This window comes from Lipotes vexillifer, unplaced genomic scaffold (assembly GCF_000442215.2).
Source record: "Lipotes vexillifer unplaced genomic scaffold, Lipotes_vexillifer_v1.1 scaffold1003, whole genome shotgun sequence".
NCBI lineage: Eukaryota > Metazoa > Chordata > Mammalia > Artiodactyla > Lipotidae > Lipotes > Lipotes vexillifer.
In genome coordinates, this window is record NW_006798890.1 from 1,695,508 (window position 1) to 1,709,725 (window position 14,218).

Genomic DNA, 14,218 nt, shown 5'->3' on the forward strand with positions numbered 1-14,218 from the left:
ATTCCTGCATCCATCCTCTCTGCTCAGGGGAGGCAGAAGTGAGATGGGGACTTTGGGGAAGAAACTCTGGTGTCAGGACAGCCCTCACTTGGGCCTGATGGCCTGGCTGTGCGAGCTGGGGCTTTTGTCACCCTTTCTCGGGTTGCTTGGCTGAGAGCTCAGTGTGATGCCCACTTGGTTTGCTGTAGCAGCAGGACCTCAGCCGCCTCGCTTGGAGCTGAGCAGAGGCCCGGGGGCAGGAAGGCTAGCTCTAGTCACACAGCAGGTGGTTTGCAGCCTGAGCTGGAATCCTGATCCCAGGACCCTCTGTCCAGGGCTCTTTCCTCTCCTAATAATCCCCAGAAAACGCCAGGCAGTGCTGGGTAACGTGGCTCTCCCCTTTTCAGAGGGGAGGCTGAGGCAGTCCCCATGGCTCTGTTGTGGCCGAGTAGAGATGAAACCCAGGTACTCTGACCTGGAGTGCGCTTGTGCCCTGTCCCCACTGAGCCACCCCAAGGTGGCGTGGCCCACTGCTTCCTGTGCTTTCTGTGGCTCGGAGCATCTACCTCTGGACCCAGGGCCATCCCTCGGCGACGGGAGAGATGCCCATTCCTTCGTGCCCGTGATGACCCCCTGGCTATTTGGAGGCAGGGACCCTGTGTCGCTCACTCCCGTGTGTCATCCGAACCTATTTTTAATGCCAGCTGGTTCTGTCTCTTCACGTAGCAACAGCTCTGTGTTTTCTCCAAGCTGCAGAATTAGAGCCTCTGTTCTCCAAACACATTCCCTTCTGTGGTCTGCACACAAAAGCAAGAGGCCTCTTCGTTATCTTTCCCTTTTGACCTTGCTTCTGTCCATCTTGGCCTTTCCGTCTGGGTGATGAGATTCCCTCCGTTCCCTCAGCTACATCTTCAGTCGCTTGATACTGCTAAAATTCCCTCTAGGAAACTTGGCCCAGAGGGCCCCAGGTCACTCCAATATTTTGCACAGAATGCTGAAGCCTCTGTCTTGATGACACCTGTGTAAGCATCCCTCCTTCCCCGGGACACGAGCATCCCTCAAAGGGCCTCATTTCTCAGTGCAGGAGTGCCCCCGCCCCCGTGAGAGTCCTCCACTGCCCAGCTGCGAGCACACAGCCACACACCACACACCACGTGCCTCTGGTGTCCTGAGTGCTGGCCACGTGGCCTGTGTTGAGTTTCAGTCAAGGAAGGCTACACTTGGTGGTTTCACATGTGGGCCCCGTGCTGCTACATGCCTGAGTATTGGGGTGGGGCGAGGAGGGAGGGGATTTGCAGAACAAAGTTCCATTTTGCAGCCTTGTAAACCAGTCAGGAGGGGTTGGCCAACCTGGCAGGAGTCCCACCGTTCACTCTGAGCATGTTTTTATTCAGTTTTCCAGGAGTTTGGTGTGCATAGAACTACTTTAAAAAGAGAATAAAAATGGGTGGGGGGATTCCCATGCTAGTTTGTGAGTGAGGCTAACTGGGGGTCTCGGGGTAAGGCTGGAAGGTAATATCTTGTAGGGAACATCCCCCAGGTCTCCCCTTCTTGAAGGAAGCATGAATGTTTGTCACCTACCACAAGATACTCCAAGATCTGAGGTGGGAGGCTCCTGGGAGCTTGTCACTTGGTCCCTCTGGACTGACCCTGTTGTTCCTTGAGCCGCAGGGTACTCCTTGCTCCGGAGTGAGGAAAAGGCCCAGCACCACATCCAGGACTTGCCAACTCCATTCGTTTGTGGAGGATTGGGTACTCTGGTAGTGGTGGGTGGGTTGTCAGTGGTGCATTGGGATGCCTGGCACGGGGTAAGATGGGGTCAGGTGGGATTCTCAGAAGTCCTGGGCCTCTTCTGCTGGGAACTCTGCCCCATTGCCTAGAGCAGCAAGTCCAGATTCCCTAGCACAGCTTTCAAGCCGCCTCCCAGTAGCTCAGATCCTGAGGCCCCAGGTTTGAGCCCTGCATCTCTATGGGGGGGAAGGGTGGGTGGCGGGAGAACGTGCTTATTCTGGGGCACACCTCCAGGGGAGGTGTCTGGATCTCCCCTCACTATTGACAACCATATTTGGATGGCAGGGGAGGCCTATAGGTGGAGTGGCATGTGTGAAACCAGCTGATGTGTGTCTGGAGCACACAAACAAGGCTGAGGGGCTGCAGGGAACCCCTAAGCCCCGGTGGCTGTGTAACCGCCCTGGGATCATAAAGAAACCCTACTCTTTAAGGAGAAAGTTGTAGGATGAGCCCTCCTTGGAAGTCTCCCTGGCTGTGAACAAAAATAAAATGCTTTACAGGGAGGGGAATTTTCACAGCTTCAGGCAGATGTCTGAAGGCACCTCGGGCTTTCCAAGTGGACAGTATCCTGGAGGCTTGGAGGAGGCAGCTGGCTGGAGTGGTCCACACCACTCGGTGCAAGGCCTGGTTTCTATTTAGAAAAGAATTTTAGTTAGTTTTTAAAAAATGCCTGAGTTACCGAACTGTGTGCCCTATTTGATTCTGCTTTTTTTATTTTAGTCCATGTATGCACGTACGCATATACGGGTAAAGATTGGTGAGGGGGGCTCCTAGGGGGTGCGGTTGGTGCAGGGGAGAGCCCAAGTGTCATCAGCTGTTATCTGCAGACTTCGATAACAATAGGTTTCTAGGCGGTTTTTAAGTTTTGACCTCTAAGTGTTCTATAATGAATGGAGAAGAGTTAAAATTCAGGGTCTTCCTGTTCATGCAGGAACTGCTGTTTCCAGTCCCTGCCCCGCCCTGGGTGTATGGACTGGGCTGGGGAGAGCACCTTGGAAGAAGAGCCCTAGAGGTCACCTTCTCCAGTTCCACCATTCGACACGTGGAAAGACTGAGGCCCAGAGACAGAAGGGACTTGCCCACGGGCTCCCAGCCAGGACCCGAGCCCACGCAGGTGGTCTCTGGCTTCTGACTCCTTCCTCCCCTGCTCTAGCTGGGGAGTTACATCCTGGGCACCTGCCGCAGCCCCAGTGTGTAGGCCTCAGTGAATGTCATGGGGTTTCGGTTTGGGTTTTGTGTTTTTAGAGAAAACTCACACGAGACGCTTTGCTGAGTGCTTTAATGGAGTTCTGACTCCAAGTTGGAAACCACAGGGAGAGGCCAATTCCTAGCAATCCGGAAAGGCCTCGGCTTCAGATGGCCAGGTTTGAGCCGGTCTTTGACTAATAAAAAGTTGTAATCATTTATTGAACACCTGCTGTATGCCTCACATTGTGCTGCGTCTTAGAGATGGGTAAAACAGCCCCTGCTGTTGAGGAGTGGGGTGAGGGCAGTGTCATGTTGATGGATGTGTGTGGGGAGGTCCCTTGGATTGGGTTTTATGTGCAAGAATTATTTCTTAACCCTTTTGTCACCCTGTAACACTGGTTGCTGCTTTCATTCTGTTCTTTGCCCTTTTCTGCTCTTTTGAAAGTTTTCCATTAGGAGCACATGTTCACTTCAAAATCAAAGAATAGCAGTGACTGTCATACTTTAGGACACAGAGTTAAGCACGGCAGAGCTACTTAATTTTGCAGCTGGAAGAGCCTTTAAAGGATAAGGATAAGTTATCTCCTCAGCTTCCTGATGTTTGAGTCACCATTAACATGAGCTTCCTTTCATTGGAGGATAGCAAAAGTCCATCCTCCACCCAGATGTCAGTGAATTATACTATCCATTTACTAGAACCATGGTTATTATTCCAGCCCTGATACTCAAAGGACCATGGGCTCACTCCTGATTTCATAGGAAAATGAGATCTTGGCTTGAGGGAGCCTAGTAAGTCATGAGCCCAGGTTCAAGTTTTCATTTAAGAGGTTCTTAAAAAATTGGTAAGATATCTATATGTCATATCCTTAACATATAAAGAGCTCTTATATATCACTAAGGAAAAAAGTCAAATAACTAAATAGCAAAGGACATGAATGATTTGCCATTTGTTTTACTAAATGGCCAGTGTAAACCATTTCAAAAGGTTAGTGATCCAAAAGATTAGGTCAAAATACCAGAGATCAAAGAGATATGATTTTGTATCTACTAAGTTAGCAAACACGGATGTAATGCCCTGTTAATTAAATTGGTTGAATAATATTAGGTTCATTGAAAAATCATGTTTTCTTTGGCCATTTAATGAGAGGGGGACAAGTGCTTATGACATTATTTAACAAAATACAGTGACTAATGTTCTTTTTACTTTGCTATGTTTTATAATAGGCAAGTGTTTTATATTAAACGTTAAATGCTAATTTAAAGAACTGAGTTGCTGAAGCTTTCCAGATCTTTCTTTAAAAACAAAGCATAGTTTCTGAGCTGAAGGCTGAGGAAGAGTAGATGTGGACTCTAAGGAGGACAGATAGAAAAAGGCCACCTTCAGCCTGCTCTCCATATAGATATTTGTTTTCTTGTCTGTAAATTAGGGGTTCTTGTGTCTGCCTCAGAAGGCCACCTGGGGGTTCAGGGAGAGATGGTGTGAAAATACCCTGCTCGTTTCTGAGCATCAGGCCAGATGGCCCCCACCATCCACCCCGCCCAGGGTTGGTCCATCCACTCCATCCTTCTCACGCTGTTGTCAGGAGCTCCATCATCTTCTACATCCTCACCCTGAGAACAAGTCAGTGCCACATTTGCCGAATAAAACGTTCAGTCAGGGCAAGAGGGGGTTTTGGTTTTCCCAGACGTATCGCCTACACTCACCCGCCTTTCTGATCATTGTCGATAGTCCAGTCACCATGCTTGACTGGTGACTTCAACAAAGATGTGAATAACTGGAGAAAGGTGACATCCTGGGAGGGTGCCTCTGTTTGGGAAAGGTGTCAGTTCTCCTCCAAATTTATATATATATATATATAAAGATCTCTTTTCTTTTGGTAGGAAGGTGACTTTTATAAACAATAGGAAGTTTTTTGGGGGGGTAAGTAAGTAAAAATAAACAAGGAAACTTCCACTAAAGAATTGACGGAGATAATAAAATACATTGTACAACTCTGATCATTAGAATGGACAGAATTATGACAGAATTTTAAATATTATATATTTTTTATTTTTGGCTGCATTGGGTCTTCGTTGCTGCACACGGGCTTTCTCTAGTTGCGGCGAGTGGGGGCCACTCTTCATTGCGGTGCACGGGCTACTCATTGTGGTGGCTTCTCTTATTGCTGAGCACAGGCTCTAGGCGACACGGGCTTCAGTATCTGCGGCACACGGGCTTCAGTAGTTGTGGCACACGGGCTCAGTAGTTGTGGCGCATGGGCTTAGTTGCTCCGCGGCATGTGGGATCTTCCTGGACCAGGGCTCGAGCTCGTGTCCCCTGCATTGGCAGGCGGATTCTTAACCACTGCGCCACCAGGGAAGTCCAGGACAGAATTTTAAAAGCTCAGAAACAGACCCATGCCTGTGTAAGAATTTATGTCTCTTATTTCAAATGAGTGGGAAAAATTGTACTGAGCCAACTGACAGAGGAGTAAAATCCGTATTCTTGACCAAAATAAGTTCCTGAAGGATTAAAGAGTTAAACGTAAAACCGATCTCTGAAAGAACTTGAAGAAAATATAGGAGGATGTTTACCTCACCCTCTATTAAAAAAAAAAAAAAAAACTTTTCTGCTTCTGCTGCTGGGGAGTAATCGTTGGCTGTAAATCATGAAAAGTTGCATTTTCACAGAACCACCAACCACAAACAAACAATGCAGCTAATGGATAACCTGGCATGGATAACCCCAGGCGACCCTCATACTGGATAGTCCTGGGGCAGGGGCTTGGCCTGGCTAGGTGTGGCTTCTCCTCCAAGCTGAGGAGGTGGGAACAGGAAGACCTGATCCTGGTGTTTTGGGGTGTTCGTAACACATTACAGGATAGTTGGCAGAATCTCTTTACAGGGAGTGTTGCTTTTCTGTACGCTGAATCATTTTGAAAGGTTGGGCCGGAGTAGCCATCCCCATCCCACCCTGTTTTTTACCTGAGGTCTGTTAAGACAGCCACTGTGGGCCTGCTGAATCCTCTTTGCTTCCACATTACCAGCTTTCCGGGCTTACAAAACATAGCCCATCCCATTGCTTAATCCTCCCCAACCCTTATGAGCAGGCAGGACCACAGTGACAGGAAACGAGTGCAGAAGGGCAGAAGGGCTTGCCATCGTCGTCCCTTGCTAGTACAGGCAACAGTGCTTGAACCCCAATGTATTGATTCCCAGGGCTGTTTTCTTGCTGCATGCAGTGTGTTTGGGAGATTCACATATTCCCTTATTCCCTTCCACCCAAGTTGAAAGTTACGAGTTCTGGGTCCTGTTTTCTGGCTGAGGAAGGGACAAGAGAAGTGATTCCTTCAAGGTGTTGATGGCAGGCTGCATTCGTTTCGTTTCCTGACCCCAAGGGGCTCGCTCTCATCTCAGAGAACCCGTCAGACCCCTGGGAGATGATTGGTGATGCAGTTTCAGAGGCTCAGTCCTGGTGGGGTGTGGGAACCTTCAAGGCTGGAGGCGGGCTTCCTGCACGAGGAGCCCCTGGGAGGTGTAGAGTCGGTGGGGAGAAGCAGGGCCCAGGTGGGCCAGTCAGGTCTGGGGCTTCCTGATCAGCCTCACCCTCCCATGTGAGCACAGGGCCAGGCACAGACATGCCGGCCACGTGAACAGGTGGGACACAGATTGTCTGGAAGGAGGCCAGGCTGGGAAGAGCAACGTCTGTTCACCCCGGGAGGCATTTGTTGAGGCAGATGTACCAGGTAAATGCCAGAATAGCAGCATTTAAAAGGAAAAGTAACGACAGTCTCCCCATCATGCGGCCTACCTCATCTACAGCACCCAGGACCCAGACGGTGCCAAAAACATGCCTGTCTGCCCCCACCGTCTCTGGGGACGTTTCCCAGCTGGGCTGTCTGTTTATTCATTAAGTCGTGGGTATTTATTGATCTTCTCCTCTGTGCAACATGCCAGCCTCTTGGAGAGGGCACAGGCATTTATGAAGCACCTCGCCTGCCCTGAAGGAGCTTCATAAAGCAGCCAAGGGGGAAGCCAGGGCATCCTTGGTTAATAACAGCTACTGTTGCTTGGCAGGGTGTGTGCACGTGGTGGGCATTGTCCTTCCATTTCAGAGATGAGGAAATGGAGGCTCAGAGAGTTCATCCCTCACCCACTGAGTGACACATCTGGGAAGGTGGTGTTTGCGGCGGGGGAGTCTGTGGAGGACGTGGGTAGACGGCGGTGAGGTGGGGGTGGGAACTCCCCATCTCTCGATGTGGGTGCAGCCTCTCACTTCCCACCTTCTCTTCCCCACAGAGCGCAGCCGCCGCCCCGAGCCCGGTGCTTGGCAACATTCCCCCCAACGATGGGATGCCGGGAGGCCCCATCCCACCAGGTTTCTTTCAGGTACGTGCTGGGCCCTCTGTCCTTTGCTCCTTTCACTCCAGGCCAGGCCCCGGGCAGGCGGGAGGGAGGGAGAGAGAGAGAAGTAAGTGGTAGCTCAGTTTGCCATGGTCTAAATACAGTTGCTTTATGCTGGTTCAGACCCTCCCCATCCCGTCCCTCTCCACCCCTTGCAAAAACCGAGGAGGGGAGAAAAGAAAGATGGAGAGCAGACACCCTCCTGCATGTGCTCTGTCACTTCTGCCGGAGTTTGTTTTCTTCACACCAGCTTCGCACTCACGACACAGCCCGCCCCTGGTCGGGGCGGCGGCGGGCTGCTTCCAAGTCCGTGTAGAGCTGTCTTTTAACAAAAGGCTTTTTTTTTCTTTTTTAAACAAGTAAACTGTTCTTTGTTTCTGTTTTGTTGCTGCTGTCGTTGTCATTGTTTACTTTGCCTGTCCAAACTACAAACCTTAGGCGTAATCTAAAAAAAAAAACAAAAAACCCACCATCCTGGCAGGTCTGGGAATCCTTTCCCTCTGGTTAACCACTTGATTTTTTCCAAGTGTGATCACAGACGGCGTCCCACAAGCATCTGTGCCCGTGCTCTGCCCGCCAAGGCAGGAGCAGCTCTCATGTGGGTTGAGAGCCTGGTCTTCTCTGAAAGACACCTTGTTGGGCTGTCTGGGTGCGGGGTGTGGGGAGGTGGCTTTCTGATTTGCTGGGGTGGGTGCACCTGCCTCACCCTCACCCTGCCTCCTCCTCCATCTCCGCTGTCCCCTCCGGGAACTCCTTGGATTTAAACCAGACTGAGACTGGGAAAGGCCGTCAGAGGGAGATCGGTGTCTGGGGCTGGAAGGAACTTTTATGATGAAGCTCTTGAGTGTGACATTCTTTCCAACCTGTCTCCAGCCGGGTTTGAGAATCTGCCTGAGTTCCCCACACCTTTTGAAAGGTTAGCTCCTCCAGATAAGAATATGGAAAGAGCTGTTGTCTAGAAGAGAAGGCAGAGATTTCTCTGTGTAGCTCATGAATTCAAAACTGGGACCAGTGAGGCAAAGTCTGAGGAGCCTTTGGCTTGGTGACAGCCAGAATTTCACGCTGTGTGCATCTTGCTGTAAGCCGTGGGCCGCAGGAGGCAGGGGCTCCCTGGCACTGGAGGTATCTTAGCAAAAATGGGACAGACACCTCTTGGGGATTTTAACGTGACCTCCTCCCAGGATGAGAGGTGACCTGGAAGACACTTCTGCTTTGCAAGGTCTCACGTCATGGTTGATGTTAACTCCCAGGAGAGGAGGGTTAGGACATGCTGCTTACCAGCCAGGAAAGGGAATCAGTGAAATATGGGTGTTCTCCAACAGAAACAGCAGGTCGCCTACCAAGATGGCGGTGAGAGGAGTGAGAGGGATTTAGGGATGGAAACTCCAGACATTGGATGACCATGCATGTGTCTATATGCATTCCTAGCATATGGTCCACACTGGGACCTTGTCCCAGGGATGGAAATGGGTGTATAGGCTTCAGGTTGGACCAGACCAGGCCTTGCCTCGGGTGAGGCTTGGGGTAAGGCCACAGACATTGGGAAGAGGGGCCAGACTTCCAAGAGAGAGTGAGACGTTCAGAGCCTTGGAAACCCATGAACCCAAGAAGGACAGGAGCCTGACAGGCTTCTCCCTTTCCCCCAGAGGAGAAACCCAAGGGGCTACTGACTGAGAGGGTCATCCATGCCAAGGGGCAGCCGTCTTCCTGGCCACCGCAGACTGGTGTTCTGCACCCCGCTGGTGGTCTTTCCCATGGTGTTCTCTCTGGTTGGGACTTCTTTCCCAGGCTCACATATCCTCACCAATGATGCCATGGCTGCCCTTCATACAGTGCGGATGTGGCTTTCCTGCCTAGTGGGCAGAGCTCACCCAGGTACCAGGCTCCACCTGTGTGCATCCCTCTTGAGGCTGCTTGCTGGCATCTGGGTGCCCAGTGCAGGCCACTGTAGCAGGAGAGGTGGACACCAGCCAGCTGTATTTTTTTTAAATAGGCCATCGTCTTCTTCTTTGGCCTGAGTCTGGGGCAAGGAGAGGTCTGCCTGATATGTGGGCAGCTCCCAACTTCCTGCTTTGGTACAATTGTCCATGGTTAAAGGCCTAATTCCAGACATACTTCTTAGGCCCTCCCATGCGACGTTCAGGGGTGTGTGGTCAGAAAGCCCAGACTGATTCCTGTCCTTATTTAGCCACTACCAGCTACCATCAAACAGAAGTAACTTTCGGATCCACCCCCCCGGTTTTTTTTTTTTTTTTTTTTTTTTTTTTCCGCCCCCCCCGGCCCGGGAGCCTCTCACTGTCGTGGCCTCTCCCGCTGCGGAGCACTTTGCACCAGTATAATGGTGCTTTGAATTTTTTTTTTTTTTTTTTTAATATCTATTTGGCTGTGTCGGGTCTCAGTTGCAGCACGTGGGATCTTCGTTGCAGCATGCAGGATCTTCCCTTGCGGCGTGCGGGCTCATCGCTGTGGGGCATGGACTTCTCTAGTTGTGGTGCGCGGGCTCCAGAGCATGTGGGCTCAGTGGTTACGGCATGCACAGGCTCTCTAGTTGTGGCTCACAGGCTCAGTAGTTGTGGCGCACGGGCTTAGTTGCCCTGTGGCATGTGGGTTCTTAGTTCCCTGACCAGGGATCAAACCTGCATCCCCTGCATCAGAAGGCAGATTCTTAACCACTGGACCGCCAGGGGAGTTCCTGGACCCACCCTCTTGACTTGAGGTCTTCTCTTGATCCCCAGTCAGGGTGAACCATCAAGAGCTTGCTGGATCATTGAGCAGGGGGCTGTGTCCCAGCCTCTCTGCTTCCTGGGTGACTTTGGCCAGACCCCTACCCCTACTCCCACCCCAAGGGGCATCATTTCTCCATCAGTCAGATGAAGGTGGGCGAGGTCCTTCCTGGTCAGGGTGCTGAACTGCTCAGGCTGGGTCACTGTTGCGGGGAAAAGGATATCTCTCTGGAAGGAGGTAGTGGCTGCCCGTTTCCGGAGCAGGCCGGCTCCCAACAGGAGTATTAGCTATTGATTGCCGGCCCTGACCCTCGCGCACCTTGCAGGCAGCCACTCTGATATTAGAAGGGAAATAGAGATGGTATCGAGGGTTTTATCTCCTGCCAACGATTGCATTTCTTCCCCTACTTGGTCACAGCCTGGCAGGCAGCTCTGCTGCAGGAGGGGCTTTGCACCAAGGAGCCCGCGTGGCTTGGCTGATCCAGCTTTGGCCAAACCCTGTCCCAAGGTGGCCAGCCTGGTTTTCTGGTCAGGATTCCAGCCCTAGTTGGTGCTAAATTTAGTTGAGGACTCCAAGGTGGGTGTGAGGGAGGGACCAGCTTTTCACCCCCACTCCTGGCCCCTTAGAAAGCAACACAGAGGACTTACTGCCTCAGGCCTCTGACTGCCAGGCTGCAAGGCTCCACTTGGGGTCAGAAGGTTTGGCCACCTTCACATTAGGTCCCATCTGTTTGCTCTTCCTTATTCGGTGTTGGGGTTTCCGAGGCGGACAGTGCCCGTGGTCCTGTGGCATGAGGTGTGTTTGATAGCAAGCTGAGGGCTGACGGGGAGATGTTTTGGGACCTGACCTGGCCACACCTCACTATTGGGGAATATTGTGGGGTTCTACGGGTCATGGGAGACCATAGCAAGGACATTCTAATTCTTTGTGTTCCTTACAAAAAGACCGCCTCAACCTTGGCATCCCCAGCACCTGGTGGGCACTGGGGACCCAGGAAATGTTTGAACTGAGTTTGTATTGCTCGTGTTACTAGGAGTGGAGCCCATCCGGCCCCCAAGCTCTAGGTCCAGCATTCTGACCAGGCTAGGCGGGTCCAGGGGTGGTGGTGTGGAGAGTCGGGAAGGACTTGGAGTTCTGGAGCCCGAGGACACGTGTTCTAGCCCCCTGCTTGTCCATGTGCTTGCTGAGTGACCTTGGGCAAGTTGCTCCCCATCTCTGGGCCCCAGTTTCTTCAGCAGTAGACAAAGCAGGGTGGACCAGATGGTCTCTGAGGGCCCTTCCCACTTGGATTTTCTGCTTTGGATCCAGATGGATTTTACATAATCAAGCAGTGGCATTTTTTTTTTCACGCAGCTGAAGTCAGTTGGGCTGCACATCTGGCAAACTCAGCTTGGCTTTGGCCAGGCCTACTGGTGTGGGTGGGTCCCCAGCTCCTTGGCCCTAAGGTGGTTTGAAGGGAGGCGCCATCCAATGAGGATTTCTAGGTTCAGAGCTGGAGAACTGCAGGAGGGCAGGGGGTCACGGAGAAGGGAGCATTGGGTACAGGCTGTTTTTGTTCTTGTTTTGTTTTAAATTCCAATCATTGTTTTCAGTTATGAAGTGTTTTTGGACATGCAGCCTGCTTTCATTCTGATCACAGCGTTTCTGCAGAGGAGGCATGGCTGATTGGGAAAGTGAGACCCAGAAAGGTGAATGACCTGCCCAAAGTTATCAACCGAGGGCTGGAATCAGAGCCTAAACCCAGCTTCCTGGTTCCTGATCCTCGTGTTCTTCCACAGCAGTCAGGGTCCTAATGTAGATACATGTCTGATTGTCTAGGAGAAGAAGAGAGAATAGAGAACAAGAGAAAAGGAGGGGAAAGTAATGGAAGGAGAAGGAGAAACTCTAGCCATCTTCTCTCAAAAGGAGCCAATGTTTCCATTCAAATGCCAGCAGAAGTCATAAGTCTACAGACTGTGCCTCCTCTGGAAAAGACAGCCCTGGGGGACCCAGCTCCCTTTGCCGAGCCCAGCCCCTCCTGCTCTGAACATGCCCAGAGACTTTCCGCCACGGTGGGGGACATGTAGGGCTTGACATGTCCCCTGTTCCAGTGAGTCCTCGTCTCTGCTGGGCCAGCCCACCCACCTTTGAAGGAGGTTGAGGTCCGTCCCAGAGAACCCCTCCCCGTCAGTTACAGGGGGAGAGAGGAGAAGAAACAAATGATGTGTAATAGCCCAGGAAGCAGAGAAGTGATCCAGAAATAAGGGGGAGAGAGGTACACATGACCTTGGTCCTTTGCTGTTGAGATTATAGGATACACTTCTCTGCTTATCTCCCACTGGCGTAGCTGGGGTTTCTCTGGGAGAGAAGCAGCCTCAGGAGGGCTCTGATGACTGACTTGAAGTATCTGAAGTTCTGCCGTGTAGAAGATATTCAGCCCTGCCTCTGTGAGGTCAGCCCCGTAGATCGCAGATCCTTCTGAGAAAAGGAGAGGGAGACCACTTGAAGTCATTGTAGGGAAGACATTTCTACCACCTGCTCATTTAATGATGAAGTAGTGAGCTCCTTGACACTGGTGGTAACCAAGCAGAGACTAGATGCCCAGCAGAAATCCTTGAGGACTGTGAGCCTTGGGGTGGGGTGATGTGTTTCCAGGGAAGATCAAAGCCCCGCAGATGAGGACATGCCGGCAGCAGCAGCTCGGGCAGTTCGCAAGAGCTGGGCCGTTTCCTGCCTTCCTGTCCAGCGGGAAGCAGGCAGCAGCAGAGTGAGCTGACATTCTTCCTGCCAGAAAGCTGCTGCAACAGGAAGGACTACTCTGTGCTGATGAGGGCAAGTCTGGGAGACTTGGGAAGAATTAAACCACCTTGTTTTTGTGGCTTTCAAAGCCTGCTACTAGGGAGGACTTGATGGGTGAGGGCCCAGATCCCCACTGGACAGCTGGTGAATCTGAGGCTAGAACCATGTGAGGCCTGGCCCCGGCTTGTTGTTAGCTCATCGGCTAGACATGGTCTCTTAAGGGCTCAGCGACCTCCCAGCCACCCAGCCGTGCTGAGCACTGCAGACTAAGGAGGCAGCCAGGGAACCTGCCCTCAGTGGCTCACACAGACTCTCTGGTGAAGGAGGCAGGGGTGATTACACGGAGGAGCCAGTGTGCCTGGGCGTGGATGTGAAAGGGTAAGTTTGGGATGGCAGGAGGTCCAGACAGACACACGAAGGACTTGAACTTAAAGACAGAGGGGAGCCGTGGAAGGTCCCTAAGAAGGGGAGTGACATGGTCCCAGGAAGAGTACCAGTGGCCTAGAGGGGCTGGGCTCATGGCAGGATGGCCAGCATGGAGGTGTGAAGCCCAGGCTGTCGTCCCCATGGGAGGTGGCCAGGCCTGAGCTGGAATGATGACTGAGTGCGGTGGCTGGTGCCCCCTGCCCTCGACGGGTGACCCCTCGCTGGATGTTTTAGCTGGGGCGGGGGGCGCGGGGAGCAGGGCCAGGAGGAGGCCTGCTTTGGACTGAGGTGCGGGGTAGGGCAGAGCAGGAGGCAGGTGTGGGGCTGAGAGTCAGCCTCTTGCCGAGTCTCCGGTACCTCCTGCCCTGTTGGAGCCTTCCCTCTGCAGGGGATGAGACCCTGTATGTGGTCCCGTGGCTGCCCAGGCTAGCCCTTCCTGGCCTCCCCAGCCGTGCTCCCAGGTCCTAAAGTGGAACTGGCCGAAGCCCTCTCATAGTTGCTGGTGGAACACCCTCCAGATCAGCGAAGGTGCCCCGTCTGTGATCTCATTTGCCTGTTAGGTAGGCCTGAGAGCTGCTAGCATTCCCACTGTCTGGATGAGGAAAGCGAGGCTCAGGTTGGCCAGAGTGCTGCTCAGGGAAGAGAGGCCTGGGTGGGGTGGTGGGGTTCGGAGCTTCCTGATGAACTCCCTGTCTGCTGGGGAGCAGATTCCTCCCCTTTCTGGGCCGGCTCTCTGACCCCAGCCCCTTGCCCTGTCTGCTTCCCGGGTGAGCACGCCGGTCCTCCGGGGGACAGAAGCACCCCCTCGTCCCCGCCCCTCGCCCTGCTGTCTGCCTCCAGACTGACAGAAGGCAGGGTCACCCCCGCTGAGAAGGATTAGGGCAGAGGTGGGGCGCTGCAAATGCTGGGCCCTGGGCCACGGCTGACTCGCTGCCTGCAGCAGCGGAAC

The 14,218-nt window shown here is 52.6% G+C and overlaps 1 protein-coding gene across 8 annotated transcripts in view; it reads left to right on the forward strand.

The window, feature by feature from the left end:
* The window catches only part of SSBP3 (single stranded DNA binding protein 3), a 171,111-nt gene that overhangs the window by 113,601 nt on the left and 43,292 nt on the right, over positions 1-14,218 (forward strand). For 5 of the 8 annotated variants that reach the window (XM_007471146.1, XM_007471145.1, XM_007471148.1 and 2 more), the window contains exon 5: positions 7,237-7,326. The exons of the other annotated variants lie outside the window; for them this stretch is intronic. In XM_007471146.1, coding sequence (XP_007471208.1) covers positions 7,237-7,326 — 90 coding nt within the window. The remainder of the gene's footprint in view (positions 1-7,236; positions 7,327-14,218) is intronic. 8 annotated transcript variants of the gene reach the window in all.